Source organism: Rhipicephalus sanguineus, chromosome 7, assembly GCF_013339695.2.
Source record: "Rhipicephalus sanguineus isolate Rsan-2018 chromosome 7, BIME_Rsan_1.4, whole genome shotgun sequence".
NCBI lineage: Eukaryota > Metazoa > Arthropoda > Arachnida > Ixodida > Ixodidae > Rhipicephalus > Rhipicephalus sanguineus.
In genome coordinates, this window is record NC_051182.1 from 130843938 (window position 1) to 130860099 (window position 16162).

Here is a 16162-nt window from a genome sequence, read left to right on the forward strand (position 1 = left end):
TGCAAGACTGGGTGCTTTCTATTACGCACTGTCATAACTGCGTCAGCATTCGCTCCATCGTATATTCATTTACACCTTTCTGGTTTCTTTTATTTAATGCTATCAATATTATATATTCATTGGTACCAGCTGGTTCGTAGCCTGCCCCCCATATTGGATATTGCCATTAGAAATTATTAGTAGCATATCATTATCGGAAACTGTCCCTACGATTGCACAACGCACGCAATTTCAGCTTAATGTGTTATCTCATTCTTAATCTCAATTGATATCGTCACGAAACGTTTCAAGGTATTCAGTTAAAGTAAGGCCACCCAATTTTGAACCATGCTCCCCGGCTGTGGTTTAGGAACATCGCCATCGTCGTCATAATCATCATCATCATCGGTTGTAGAAGGAAGCTATAGGAAGCTAAGACAAAGCAGAAGAAAAGGAGAATGGTGGTCTACGCTAGATATCACGGTGAGTTGTTTACACGATGAGGTATTCACGGTATCTTACCTCATTTTTGTACCGCGATATCTAGTTGATCACCTTCCTTTCCTATCACGAAGGGACCTTAACGTTACAGCTCAAGCCACCGAAGTTATACCGAGTGAAACGAGGGAGGGGGTTCAGCTGCTTTGACTGTCTTGTGTGCTTATCTACATAGATACGCATGCATCTGATTAACTAGCACGTGCTTCTATCATGTCGTCTGCTTTCTGCCAGACGGGAAAGTCGCTGGAAGCTGCGTCTCCCTGTGTTTAATGTATACTGTTCATGTTTTCTTGGGGCATCGTCGTTAGGCCTAGAGTGCATTAAGTTCCTTTTCTGATTTCCCCCGCAATGTTAACGAGGGCACATAATTAAATTCAACGATAGGTTTGTCTGTGTAACGGGTTGTTAATGGGGGGCTGTTTGGGGATCGGGTGGTGAGGTGAAACTTCGCTGTCCCTAATGAAGAACCCCACCCGCCTATGACAACATGTACACGAAGTAGCTACGTAAAACCCTCTAGGCACCAGTGTACAGTGTTCTTTGGGATTGCAGGTCACCGCCACTACCGTCCAGTGTACAGGGCCAGCGTTCTGGATGTGTTGCGATATCGGATCTGGAGGAGGTATCGCATCTGGTACTGGCTGTTGCTTCTAATCGGCGTCCTCAGCTTCCTGGTCGCCATTCAGAGGCAAGTGCCACTGGATATGCCTTTTGTCAGGCCACTCTGATTTATTTATTTATTTATTTATTTATTTATTTATTTATTTATTTATTTATTTATTTATTTATTTATTTATTTATTTATTAACAAGTACATTACAGACCTCACAGAGGCATTCTGTAGAGGAGGGTCAGAGTACTGTGCGATGTTAGTTCACGTTAAAGAACACCAGATGGTCGAAATTTTTGGAGCCCTCCACTACGACGTCCCTCGTAATAATATTGTGGTTTGAGGACGTTAAACCCCAGATATTATTATAGAGGTGGTCAGATGCAAAGGTAAGAGCAATGTAGGATACCATCAAGAACAACGGAGAGTACAGCAAAATAGGTGTGAGCACAAAGCTTGTAATATCCGACGTTAGATTACAAGACATGACGATTCAGCAAGTGCGAAACACAAAAAGGTAAATAAATTGCGCAGATTGCCGATATTAGCTATGATAACGGCGCACATCACGAACAAACCTGAAGACAACATCATCAAGTTGCTGATGAAATCTTTTAAAACCTCCTTGGATGAAATAAACAAGGAAAAATACAAAAGAAAGAAAGGAAAGAGATCATGTTCTTATTATGCTTTTTTTAGAGCTCGACTCCTCCCACTACAAACCCCGAAAACGCCTATGTAGAGGCGTTCGACCTTTAAGCTCAGCCGAGGTCAACGCCGGCGAAAGATCTTCAGGGAACACTAGTGCGGCGCGTTCGCGCTTTGTCTTTCGTGCCGCCACCCCCAGAGACGCTGACTGCATCCGAGTTCACTGCGCGTTCGCGCCGAGCAGCGTATGTGTGTTTGTCTTGTCGCGCAACACGTTGGCATCCCTTGTCACGGCTTGCAGCCCAAGCGGGTCCACTTCTCGTCGTCCTTGCCTAAACCAAGACATGCAATAAAGTTAAATCTCTGCAAACCAATGGTCTTGTCCTTTCCCAAAGCAAGCAAAACTGGGGTATTCCTCGACAATGTTGGTTAAACCGCGTTCGGCCGCGGCTAATTTCATTCCTGGGACTTCCTTGTTTTTTCCGTCTACAGTATCGATTGTTTGAAAATTCCATGCGAATATTCGCCGTTGCCGTGATGATCCGTATGCAGACATTCCTATTAACACTAGAGAGGGAAGGAAATTAACTAAGGACGAGAGGTTCGTAGAAGCTAAAATCCATTTACCAACTCAACAGTAGGCATTGGATAAGCCTGAGGCACTAACCATGGTGCTCTATATAAATAATAGAACTTCATCCGCAACTCGTACGAGCGTATTCTGTTACATAACAGCTATCGAAAGACCACATGAAGCCTGAAGAAAATGAAAAAGCGAGCTGCGGGTTGTCATTCTACTAAAATAAACAAAAAAGAAATTGGTACGAAACAGCGAACACTGATGATAATGAGCATATAAAGAAGTGATGTGTTTGTACAGAGAGAGAATAAAGCATTTATTTCAAACAAGTGGAGTCTCTAGTGGTTGGACCTCCTAGTCCGGAAGACCATTGGCTCTTGCCGCCGTCCGGGCCCGGTCGACCAGTGCTTGTTGCTGCCCTGGGTCAGTGCTGGACAGGGTCGCCTCCCACTCGACTAATGTAGGATTATGTTTGGCCGATATATTGGGATTCTCTTGGCACTCCCAGACCATATGGAATAAGGTGGCCGTCTGGGGACAAAATTTACATTGCGGATTGTACGCCGAGGGATCTATTTTAGACAGTACATAAGGATTTGGAAAAGATAATTATTGTAATCGTCGCCACGCGACCTGCGTTGCCTTATCTAATTTAGGATCAGGTGGGGGTAGAGTGCGCCTACTCAGCCTAATGTGTTGCAGGATATCGGTATACGAAAGGAGGGGCTGGGGGTCGTCCTGGTCAGCGAGAAGTTGCGCTGTGGAGGAAGCAGCGGAGGTCCGGTGTAAGAGTTCGCGGGCGGAGGCGTGAGCAAGCTCATTGCCTCGAACTCCTGCGTGCCCTGGTACCCATAACAGCAGTATCCACTGAGCCTCTTGACGAGTGGCCGCAGCCTGCTGCAGTATTGAATGCGCTAAGCGACCGACTTGACCTCTTGCGAAATTACGATACGCCGCCTGGGAATCCGTGATGACAAAGGTGGCTTTTGTATTACGCATGGCTAAGGCTATACCGGCTTCTTCCATGGCTGTAATGTCGATTCCGGTAGCCGAGACGCAGTCCACGACCTGTCCCCTGTTTACCACGGCTGCCGTGGTGCGGTTGTGCAGGGGTCCGGCGGCATCTGCAAAGAAGGCATATTCACAATCCGAATATTCGTTGTATATTTTGGCTCTGGCAGCTTGCCTGTTTTCGTGGTGGACGGGGTGCATACTACGTGGCAAAGGGCGAATACCGACTTCCTTCTGCCATTATGGTGGTAGTGACAGTTATGGGCGACCTGAATTGGCGGATTGATGCCGACGGCGTCTAGCGGGGCGCGACCCGCTTTCGTACGAGCGAGTCGTATAACTTGGTTAGTGCAATGTGCTTCGAAGAGCTCTGAGGCTGTGTTATAGATGCCCATCGCAAGCCGTCGGTCATGCATGGCCCATGGTGGTAGATTAAGAGCTTTCCGATATGACGTTCGTAGGAGGCGGTCTAATTTGAGTTCATCTTTTTTGAGGATGCGCAGGTACGGGAAGCTATAAGTGACACGACTGATCACAAAGGCCTGTACAAGACGCAGTATGCCGCTTCCTTCATGCCACGGTGTCGATTGGCAATTCTAGATATCATTCGGGAGATATTGGTACAGGTGGTACGGAGTCTTTGAATTGCTGACTTGTAGTAAGCGCGTAATACTGCGGTTGTCTTAATGACTTGAGTTTGTTCGGTGCTCGAAACAGTTCATAACAACTTTATTATATAACTGCTGCTTTCGACTATATGCTCTGTGAAGAGAGAGCAGGGGTCGCACTGCGGACCAATGACTTTCAGATACTATTCACGTGTGTTATAAAAGTACCGCATACGTTAGCCGCAAGCTACAGTATTGAAGTTCCGATGTTGCTCAGAGCGGGCTTTATTTTGCTGACGGAATTATTGCTCACAATTTCGGACTTACGCAGCCGAACGAAGAACAGTAATGAACTCGTTTCACTCACAGTGTAGTTCCTTTAGCTCAGGTCGTCTCAAAGCGACGAAAAGTTCGAAACAGTATTAGGGCTCGCAACCTGAAATAAATGTACCGCTGGCGTGTGTGCAAGTACTCTCTATGGGTAGTGCACTTGGGGCGTGGTGCTACTTTAGAGATTAAGTTTATTTCAGGTAAAAAAAATCACAACATATCCACGGAGTGAATGATGATGAGTGGGCGAAGCTGCGGAGGTTCATCGGTAAACCATGAATCTTCCGTGAATTCTGCCCAGTACACCATCACCGACGTGAGATCGGGCGCGTTTATACTAAAGGTTCGATGAGTTATGACGACTTGCAGCTCACTTTAATTTTACATGTACGCTGTGAATTTTCATTGTTTAGAAAACCATTGCTTTAGAAAACATCTGGCGTCTTTCGTTAAGCAGCTGGCGTCTTTTCGTTTTTCTTTAGAAACATCTGGCGTTCTTTCGTTTTGCTTTTACAAAACATCTGGCGTCTTTCGTTGGTTTATTTCATCAATCAACGGCGTTTTGAACAAAGTTTTTATTGTTTAATCACGCACAGGAGAAATCTCACCAGGCACTACCTTGGAGGTAAACAATGGCTGCTAATAGGAATGAGAGACAGAAGAAGTCGGCTTTTAGCTAACACTTACACTTCTACTAACGTTTCCTACTGGAACATGCCAATGGCTGCTAATGGGGAATGAGAGACAGAAGAATTCGGCTTTTAGTTAACGCGCACGCTGCGAATTTTTTATTGTTGAACAACGCACAGGAAAAATCTCCCACCGGCACCACCTTGGAGGTCAAAGCGTAAGACTGGTTACGCACTACGACTACTACGACTACGACTACGAGGGACGAACGGGTGCCGCCTTAAGGAGCTTCGCCCCTAAAAGTACATTGGTCTAGGGGACCGGCGAAAAGGCAACACCGAAAAGGCAAAAACAAAATCCTGACAATGCGTCTGCACTCTGTAAATCCAAAAATCTAACCAAAATGACACAATGATCAGTGTTATAATTGACACAACTTTACCAGTCGTATACAAGTCCTATACAAGGAGACACGAACAAGGAGGTTTGAAAAAAAAAATTGCAGTGGCTTAGCTCGGCTATGCCAGGATATACGTAGCGTTAGCTAAGGTTCAGCTTATTATTCTTAGCTTTCCTCGTTGTCAAGCTTCTCCGCTTTTCTGCGCCGCTTAGCAGCATTTGCGCTCACCTTCTCCATGGCTATACCACACTGGCAAACGCCAGCCAGCCGGTCTGACAAATGGCTGACCTCCCTGTCCTCCCGTTTTTCTTTTCCTCCTCCTTCTCCCCACTATACGTATACCCCCACTGATACGTCTGCGCATGCGCGCGAAATGAGAGGCGCCAACAAGCGGCTCTGGTGCAGCGTCAGACGGCCACTGCGCAACGGAGGCGCACAGCTGGGCGCGCGCCGGCGCCAGTGCATCTGCTACGGCTATGACGTCACTCCTCTGGAATGCGCAGACGGGCGAGGCGCGCGCGGTGGTGGCGGCTCCGGTGCGCCGTGTTACGTCACTGCTCCTCGCGCATGCGCAGCACGGCTCTCGAACTGCCACGCGAAACTGCTCCACCTCGGCCAGTGTAGCTAACGTTACAAAACCTTCTTGGGGCTATTAAAGGAAATTGAAAAAAAAAAAATTAGCCCAGCTTCAACGACTTGACGTCGCGAACACTGATGTTAATAGCGAAGCTAGCTGGCGTTAGCTAATCGCAAGGCTAATCTCCATAGAATTTCTCAAAGCCAGCAGATCAATTTGCACGTGCTGGCTGACCGGTTACCTACGCATGCCACGTTGTCTCTCTTTTCCGACCACTAAAGCATCTTTTATTTCCCGACGGATATTGCAAAGCATATCCGAAGCAAAGCATATCCGAAGCCCGCTGCTTGCGCGTAGCTTCGGTATGCCTCGCTCTAGCCTCTGCATTCGCCCGATGACGCCGTGCGCGTTCGAGCGCCATCTCTCCCCGGCGCTCCCGACGGGCGGCTTCTTCTTCCGGAGAGAGCGCGACTTCACCCATTTCCCGAACACGACCACGATTTGTCCCACCAAAGCCCCGACCAAGAATTCAGTTCTTTTTAAACCTCCTTGGTTCAGTACTATTGTACTATGTATGGAGAGTGTTATAACTTTTAAGGGTGCCTATGAATTTGTGCGTACAAAGCACCCTGACGGTCACTTCTGTCCCTCCTCGCAGACCCTTCGACCGTCTCTTCAGGCGTCGCCCTCGCGTCGCGTCCTGGCTGCTGCCACGTGACTCTCGCTCTAAGTCGTGCACGAACGTGGACGTGGAGGCGCGCTTCGACTGCCACCCCGACGTCGGACTGAGTCGCGCCTCGTGCGAGAGGCGAGGGTGCTGCTTCCACGTGCCGAAGGCGGGCACCGTCGGTGTACCGGCCTGTTTCTTTCCCGCCGGGTACAACGGTTACAAGGTAGGTATGAGATGCGTCGACCATTCTAGCTAGTGCCGACAGCAGCAGTGGGAAGCCGAAAGATGAACGAATCTGTGCCAGTTTCGTTTCGTCGAGCACAGGTTTTCTGTGATTCATCTGCTACTTGCCGCGAAGTCTTGGAACGCTGTAGTGGGTCGTCCTTTCCGGCGCCTTCTAGTGGATCGTCCTTTTCTGCTTCTTTCCCAAAAAACGCCGCTCGTGCTTGGAGTCCGTACTCCGCCTTGACTGCCACCGTTGCGTTGCTCCGAGTGCTGCCTAATAAACATCTTTATAAATTGGTGTAGAGTACTGGGTGGCACACAAGTGGGTGCTGGAGAGGACGACCCACTATGGCGTTACAAGGCCTCGCTACAGATTGATTGATTGATTGATTGATTGATTGATTGATTGATTGATTGATTGATTGATTGATTGATTGATTGATTGATTGATTGATTGATTGATTGATTGACTGACTGACTGTTAAAAGAACAGCAGGACAGCACGCCCGTCCTGCGCATTTCGTCTTCGCGCCTTCGCCCTCGGCGCTGTAAGAATGTTTTGCACAGCTTTAGCCTCAAGCTGTGCCTCTTTTTTATCTTCTGCACTAACCACACTCTCTATCTATCCTCGCAAGATGAAGCGCAAGATGGAAACCTCGAGCGACGTGGTGATTACGAAGATGCGCCGCGTCCGGCCTTCGGGATTCCCGGAGGACACCTCCGAGATCGATGTCGCGGCTTCATTGTTCTCCCCCGAGATCGCCCGTCTAACGGTGAGTATGCATATCTATCTATCTATCTATCTATCTATCTATCTATCTATCTATCTATCTATCTATCTATCTATCTATCTATCTATCTATCTATCTATCTATCTATCTATGTAGCACCTGGCAGTATTACACCACGGTAATTTTCTAATTAGGTTTATTACTAACCGAGGTAAAAGCAAGCTAGGTGTTCAAAGGTCATGATACGAAGGGGGGGTGAACTGCCCTCGCTGAGGCTGGCTAGACAAGCCGCGGCAGACGATATCTTTCTCCACAAGTGCTTTATAAAACAGAGGTAAGTCATGACGTGTTGCCGGCTCTCGCAACTGTATCCGGCTTTTGCGTAACCGGGCGACGTATAGCCTTTGAGATCCGTGACTGTTACATAGACAAAACCGCATGAACACCACATATGCGCTTCAACTAGTGCCGGTACCTCTCCCCGTTTGTCTCCTGTTGTAACCGCGGCGGCCCACGTGACGTTTACGTAACAAACTGAGCCTCATGTTTTATTTTATTGCAACCCTTCACCTCCTGACGCCCGGCCAGACGCCGTTGTGCGTTTGCTGAGGTTTCATGAGAATCCCCCATTCGTTCGCTCTCGCTGCTTGCTATTTGCGTGGTGAAGTCGCTATGTGCCTGTGACGTTCGTCGTTGTTACTGTGACGTCATTGCGACTGTAGGGGAGAGTTTTCTGTTCGAGACGGAGGGTGCGCGGGAGATCTAGCTTTGATTCATGGCATTTTCGCTGAGCACATAAGTGTAATTGTTTGCAAGCACAATTGTCACCCCAGCGATACGTGCGTAACTTGTATGTTTGCAATACATTTCTTCTCCTTTGCTCGCCACTTCATTTCTTTTTTTTGTTTTTTTTTCTGTTTGCTTTCTTTGGAGCATGTGTCTAGTTGTGTTCTCACCTCCAAAGTATTTTTAACACGAAAGTGTTTTATGCCGGGGTCCACCACGGCTCCACTGACGTATTTCCGTCACGGACGTGACGTTGCAAAATATAAAGACTACAGATGGCGAAGAAAAAAACGAGAAGAAAAAGTTTCGTCACCGGGAGTCGAACTTACGACCCCTCGCTCCGCAACGCGCGGTGCGAAACGATTAGGCCACAGACGGCACGTTTTTCGTCATGCTAACGGCGAGCTATTTATACACACCATTTGCCGGTGGCAGTACTCAGAGATCGGTGGTATATCAGCGTGTTTTTGTTATCACTAGCGAGATGGCGCGAAGAGCTAGAAGAGCGCGCTTTAAAGATCGACGCCCCACGCGTCGCGATGACTGCGCGCCTCTACAGGGCGTGGTCGCTCGTGGGCGCGCTTATCACTTGATGGCGGTTGTTTGTACGTCTTAGGCCCTCACCACAAGCTTGCATTGAGAGCACGAAGGTCACTTCGCTCACTGCAGCGGCCGCTTTTGCGAAAGGAGAGAGCTGCTCACACAGAAATAATTTACAACTGTACAGTTTGCGCTCATCCTGTGTATGTTCGTTCTGTGCGTCCTGTCTGCTTGAGCAGCGCGTTGCAAGTTTCGAGCTGATTGCCCTTCTTCGCGTGACATTACAATTTGTTGCTATAGCATTAATTCGTTCGCCGTTGGGGAGAAAGAATGCCCAACAAACGCTCAACTACGTCTGTAAAAACACGTTTCACTTTTGTGTTATACCGATTCCTATGACAGAGGGATCAGCCATGTTTTTTTATAAGAACCGCTGCTAACATTTGGCTGAGGTTTCAAACAATTGGTAGATGCTTGCGTGGCGTATGGTGTTTGCATACGTAAACAAAGGCTTTTGAACTTTTGAATCTTTAAACCCTAGTGAGGCATCCTCAAACTGCTGTCGCTGTAATCACAAGGCGAGTACAGCGCACACTTCACGAAGACATACACAAGGAACATGAGGCACAAGTGCTGGGTTCCTTGCGATGCTACTGAGTGAAAAAGTGGTCTTTTTTTTTGTTGTTCACTTTAATTCATTTCAATTTACGTCGGTATGAGTACACTACAGTTAAAGGAAACAATTAATGGCCCCTTTGCTTTCCGCGGTCTAATTGCGTGTTAGGTTCATTTGCTTCTGGCTAACAAAGAAACGAACCCTTCGAAAAAAAATTCACTTCTTTCGTTCGTCCTGTACTTGAGCTGCGATGAGGAACAACCAACTAGCTCGAGATGTGTTATTCAAGTGTTGTTGGCATAAAGTGAATTGTTATGCGAATAAGAACAGCGCGAACCACTGGCGCAGGTGACGTCATACGAAGACCTGTACCGCACCAGCGTCCCCCCGGTTCCCGAACAGCAGGAGCCTGCCTCTCGGTTGCTTACAGTCTACACGACCAAGCTCGGTGACGTGGTCGTCTACAGACCGGGAGACCGGCAGATACTGTGAGCATCCCGTGCAGGGTTAATTGCGAACATCCTGGAACTATGCTAAACTAAATTATACTATACTATACTGAAACTATAGGACCGTACTACGCCAAACGTTACCGGTATAGGCGTGCGCACAGGCGATCGGGGGGGGGGGGGGGGGGAGTCAGGGGAGGCGGCAGCCCCCTAATCATAGAAGGGGGTGCCAAGTCTTCCCCATATCTTTACTCAATTGGACCTGTACCGCCATAACTGCTGCCGAGAACCCCTTACGCTACATTCCAAGAACTCAACGGGGGAATGGGAAATGTATCTACCTATTCGTTCATTCATAGCGAGGGTCTCGTTCTGGCAGACTTGATACCTTCAGGCAGTATGCGACGGATTATTGGTCAGCCGCCAGCTCGCAAAAAACGATCACGTGCTACGTGACACCAGCAGGCAAAAAAAAGTATTCCACACTCGCCGTCATGGGTACTAGCGGAGCTGACTAAGACTCCCAGGTTTAAATGCACGGACATACCCGATAAAGTGGTCGGCAAGACGACAGCCGCCGGAGAACAATTGGGAGAGTGTCGGGGGTGTTATTCGAAGGTTGCAGGTTCAGTCCCTGCCGGCGGCACGTTGTCTTTTCGTCCACTTTAATTTCTTCGAATTTATGTCATATTTACTACAAATAACGTCCTCTATCCTTCACTTGACTTCGTTGTCCGTTGGTTCTCATTAATTCTAAGAACTAGAATAATAGATAGTTCAGCTAATTGGTAAGTATTCATTCTAAAAGGCTGGGTGTGCAAACACGGACACAAGGAGAAGTGGTGTCCTGACTTCTTTCTTGTGTCCGCGTTTGCACGCCCAGTGTTTAAGAATATTTAAGAACTAATTAATTTCCACCTTTACTCCCGTAAAGCCGGGGACCAATGGGAGGCCGTTGCGAGGAGCACGTCATCGCTTCAGTTTTATTGTTGCATCCATCGCGAAGATTGTTTTCTTTGGGTATTGACCAATATGGCGGGGGCTCTGTCGCTCGGGCAGCAACTGCGAAATTTGATCAAAAGGGTGCGCTATCGCGCGCTGTCTTTGCCGAGATCAGTAGGCGGCTCATACCATTGTACGGTGCTGCGCTCTCATCGCTTGCTTCGCGTTGAAGCGATAGACAGCAAGAAAACCACTTCGCTTCTCGGAGTGGCCGTATTCCCATATGCCAGCGTTTTGTATAGTTGCGCCAGGTCGTATACTAATCGAGTTAGATGCTAGCCTTACTTTGAATAACATTACAGTTTGTTTCTGTCACAATCGAAGCAATATACTGCTTCACGTTTGCGGCGAACTTGTGACGTTTTTGTCATTTTCCTCCACGCACCCGTTGTCATCACCAACCCGCATGCCTTCAGGGAAGCTCTCCAACAGGAGTCTCAAGCTCACATCAGCTAGCGGGCTGCAGTCAAGAAATTTAGTCCCGCAAGGGCCAGGACAGTGAAGCGAAGGAGGTTGAAGAGAGGGAGGGGGGGGGGGGCAAAATGTTACCTAACATTGCCATTTGAAAAGTGTATTTTTTATATCTCATATATGGATCATTTCTGAAGATGATTTGGCGTGAGGATTCGATAAACATATCGGCGCTGATCTCCACAGTGACTTAACTCTGGACGCCGATTGAAATATAGATTTTATTTCGCGATTACGCTTTAACACATGGTGACCACATCGGGTAGCTCACGATAAAAAAATTCTCGAGACCAGTCCCGTCTCGGTATACCTTACGCAATGAGCGAGTAAAGAATACGAGTACCATTTGACAATGTCACAGATATTTTATTCCTTGTGAAGCCGCGGGCCGCTAGCGAGACGTTGGCGGGCTGCATGTTTGAGACCCGTGCTCTTCGAGCTCAATACTAATCTTGAATGATCAATCTGTCATCTTTCGTGTACCACCTTTTTTATGCAAAAACTCACAGGGTCCCTTATGCATTCGCCTAGGACCACTCAAAGGTGAAAGCCTTCTTTTTCTTCTAAGTCGATGTATTGATCCTCCCACGTCGCCCTCCGAAAGCTTTCTGCACATAGCGTGGTTTTGCACTGCCTCCAAGATCCGACGCATCGCAAGCTTGCTGCACGTCATCTGCCTTTGCCCTGCCTCCGTGATCGACTACCTCTGACCAAGCGACGATGTCATGTGATGACGTCATCCTGCGACGCCATGATTACGTCACAAATTCTGGCGATCTGTGACGTCATGGTGACGTCATACGGTGATGTCGTCGCTTAATGATGTCCTTTCGCATCACTCGTGTTGACGCCGCCGACGCGGGACCCCGACGGTCAATTGTCGCGTTTGTTGAGGCATCTAAAGCTTTTTCGCCTTAATAACCCCAAAGCGGGGGCGTTGAAGGTGGTAAAACGAGAGTGAAAAATAATTTTGGCTCTTTTAGTGTGCTGTTAAAACTGAGTCTGTAGTGGTCACCTGCTATGCAAATGCACCGCTGTAGCGGAGTGACTTTAGACAGCATCAAGCTATCATGCAGCTTCAAATGGCACTTCCTGTGCGGGGGCTTTCGTTATCATTTCGTGTTTGTCAGCCTAGTACTTGCGGTGCAACTTTTTTTTTCATCGTTCCTGCGAAGGGTGCACCACCTTCGACAGTCGTGTCATAGGTGAAGCCCAACGTACAACGTAGGTTCACAATTTGTCATTTTCATAGGTGAAGCCTAACGCACATCTATCTATCTATCTATCTATCTATCTATCTATCTATCTATCTATCTATCTATCTATCTATCTATCTATCTATCTATCTATCTATCTATCTATCTATCTATCTATCTATCTATCTATCTATCTATCTATCTATCTATCTATCTATCTATCTATCTATCTATCTATCTATCTATCTATCTATCTATCTATCTATCTATCTATCTATCTATCTATCTATCTATCTATCTATCTATCTATCTATCTATCTATCTATCTATCTATCTATCTATCTATCTATCTATCTATCTATCTATCTTTGTGTCTTGGACCACTCGACAGCGTAATATACGTTTGCGCATGTTGCAGGTTCGAGACGGACCTGTCCCGCCTGGTGTACACTCCGCGGTTCGTGCAGCTGGTGACGCTCGTACCGACCACCAGTCTGTACGGCTTCGGATTGGGCAGGGGTCCCCTGCAGCGCAGCGTCCTTATGCCTCAGGCTGGATTCAACCGCGATCTTCAAGCGCTGGTGATTATTGAGGCGAAAGCCTTAGGTGGCTCATCAAACGCGAAAATTGACCGCCGGCGGCGTCAACGCAAGTGATACAAAAACCATCACGCGATGACGTCACGATATGACATCATCGTGACATCACAGATCGACAAAATTTGTGAAGTCATCATGGCGTCACATAACCTGACGTCACCCCCTCCCCCTCCTCACAAGCGCTTTCTGCATCCAACGTAGTTTTGCACTGCCTCCGGGATCGGAGGCATTGGGAGCGTTCTGTACCTCACGTGGTTTTCGAGGGCCTCCGGTGTCGGCCCACATTTGACAGGCGACCATGACAAGTGATATGGCGTCATAGTGAGGTCATGATGACGTCGCACTTTGGAAACCTGTGACGGCATAATGTGACCGCATAATGATGTCATAGGTTGACGTCATTGCATGATTATAATTTTTCGCATCACTCGTGTTGACGCCAACGGTCACTTCGCGAGTTTGATGAGGAACCTTCGGCTTTCGGCTTAAAAGAAAGATCTCCACCTTTTTGAGATGAGGTGCAGTTTACACGAAATGATACGAACATAAAGGAGACAATAATGGTACACACTGAAAACAAGGGAAGGTGGTACATTGCGATATAAGAAAGCACCCACGCGCGCTCACAGACGCAGCTCTTAACACGCAAAGACAGCTACACGACCACTGACATGCGGACAAACAATGCTGAACAGATGCAACAAAGACTGGCATAAACTAAAAAGTCGTCTGAGGAGGTATGCCTGTCTGAGAGCATTGATTCGTCACTAGTCCCCAGCATGTAGATTTCTTAATTTGGCAGATCTGTCTTTTGTGATAGAATAGCAGAAGGATTCGACAATTTAGGGAGCGCTAGGTCAAGGTACTTACGGGAGAACTGTTACCTTTCTATTAGGAGGATCGTTGTTGGTGTTGATGTAACATTCCCACGAAAGAGTAGGAGAATCGAGCAAGATTCGAGCAAGACACAACTGCGTGAATCTTCGTGTGACATAGTGTATGTGGCAGTCCGCATTCTTCACGCTGATGTACAATGTTTGCCCTTGTGCAGAACGGTAGCCAACACTTCTTCCACGGCAGCCACCCCTTCTACATGGGCTTCGACCGGCTGGGAACGAGCTTTGGCGTATACTTCCGAACCAGCGCCATATTTGGTGAGAGCAGCGGCACAAGCATCGAAGCATGGGCTGTCGAAAAAAGATACGACATTAGCTCCATAAAACAATCAGACCTCACGCCGTTGGTTGTGAACGCTTAGATAAATATATTCCTACGGAAATTTTCCATCTAGTATTCCAATATTTTCGCGCATTTCTTTACGGAATCCATATGTTTTTAGCAAAATGATGAACTACGGCGCAGTGGCCACTTCGCAACTCTACTTGCAGTAGGCATTCCACGACAGTTCGGAACAGGCAATGGACGTTCCTTATCTCGCGATACGGTTGATGTGTCCACCGATCGAGAAGCGAAACATAGACAGCGAATGAGAAGGCGATGCGAACGGGGCCTGATTACGTTATCACGTTCCACTCTTGAAGACGAAGCTTAAGTTACCTCCAAGTTTTTTTTTTTTTCTTCCATAATTATCATGGTCTCGTTTTACGTAACGGAAGTACCGTTAAAGGGACACTAAAGTGAAAAATGATTTTTCTCGTATTAGTAAATTACTCTTTCATAATACCAAAATCCGCACGCTTGCCGCGAGAAGACGCTTGGTAAGCGAGAAAACACTCCAAAAGAAAATGCGGGTGGCGACGCCACCTTGACTTTCCCGCACCAATCGCCGAGACGTCATATATTTTGACGGCATCTAACAGTGCCTAGGTAGTTCCTAATCTCTAAATATGAAGTACATTGTCGTCTGAGGGGGTGAGAGACTTAGAATACCAAGTTTCAGAAAACATTTTTAAAATTCGTGACTTCAGGTGCTGAGATTCTGGCGACAATTTTTAAAAATGAGACATTGGCCTTGATTTTCTCTTCTAATATTGAGTCTTTGACGGTGCAGTTAACGACAATGCCGTTTTCAGAGTGTGATTTATCAGTCTAAACCAGGGGTCTCAAACACGCGGTCCGCGAACCTCTCGCAAGCGGCTCTGCAGCCCCCACACGACTGCCTCTGTCCCATATATTTTTAATTTTCTCTATAAGAACGTTCTTGGGCTACACAGAAATGACTGATTTAAAACATTTTTTTTTCGTGATGAGCACCATGCGGTCACCATGTGTTAAAACATAACCGATGAACAAATACTATATTTCAGAATCGGCGTCCAGATTTCCGTCATTTTGGAGGTCACTGTCGATATGTTTCTCGAAACCTGACGCTTAATCCCCTATAGAAATAACCCATATATGATATACGGGAAAGACCTTCTTTAAATGGCAACGTTAGGTGGCGTTTTGTTCAAACTACCGTCACCCCCCCCCCCCCTTCCGCTCCAAGCTTCTTCACTGTCCCGGCCCATGCGGGACACGATTTCTTGACTTCGGCCCGCCATCTGAGGTGAGATTGAGACCCCTGGTCTAAACTGATTCGATGTTTCACTGTAGTGCGCCGTTTAATGTCATGTCAATGCTGTGCGCACGCAGAGGTGCTGGGGCACGTGACACCGGCGCTGACGTTTCGCTCGCTGGGCGGTCAGGTTGACGTGTTCGTGTTCGGCGGTCCGTCTCCAGCCGACGTGGTGCGCCAATACCTGGACGTCGTCGGGAGGCCGGCCATGCCACCGTTCTGGGCCCTGGGCCTCCACGCGTCCCTGCCCCGACTGCCAGCTGGCGTTAAGACTGACCCTAAGCAGGGCATGCCTGTCGACGGCGACTGGGAGGACCCGTTGAAGCCGCTCCTCACTGACTCAAACTACTTCGTGGTACGCCCCGACTAGAGCAATATCTGGAGCGCATGTGCTGTTCCCCTACTCCAACTACCACGTGGTACTCCCAGGCTAAAGCACTCGGTGCAGCCTGGAACGAAGCCAGTGTTCGTCTTCAGCACAAGCG

At 47.8% G+C, this 16162-nt stretch overlaps 1 protein-coding gene across 1 annotated transcript in view; it reads left to right on the forward strand.

Moving 5' to 3' along the window:
* Window positions 1-437: 437 nt before the first annotated feature.
* The window catches only part of LOC119399038 (lysosomal alpha-glucosidase), a 37750-nt gene continuing 22025 nt past the window's right edge, over window positions 438-16162 (forward strand). The window contains exons 1-8 of the mRNA XM_037665854.2: window positions 438-462; window positions 1033-1168; window positions 6533-6767; window positions 7405-7542; window positions 9791-9930; window positions 12979-13141; window positions 14211-14313; window positions 15755-16032. Of these exons, the coding sequence (XP_037521782.1) occupies window positions 438-462; window positions 1033-1168; window positions 6533-6767; window positions 7405-7542; window positions 9791-9930; window positions 12979-13141; window positions 14211-14313; window positions 15755-16032 (1218 nt within the window). The remainder of the gene's footprint in view (window positions 463-1032; window positions 1169-6532; window positions 6768-7404; window positions 7543-9790; window positions 9931-12978; window positions 13142-14210; window positions 14314-15754; window positions 16033-16162) is intronic.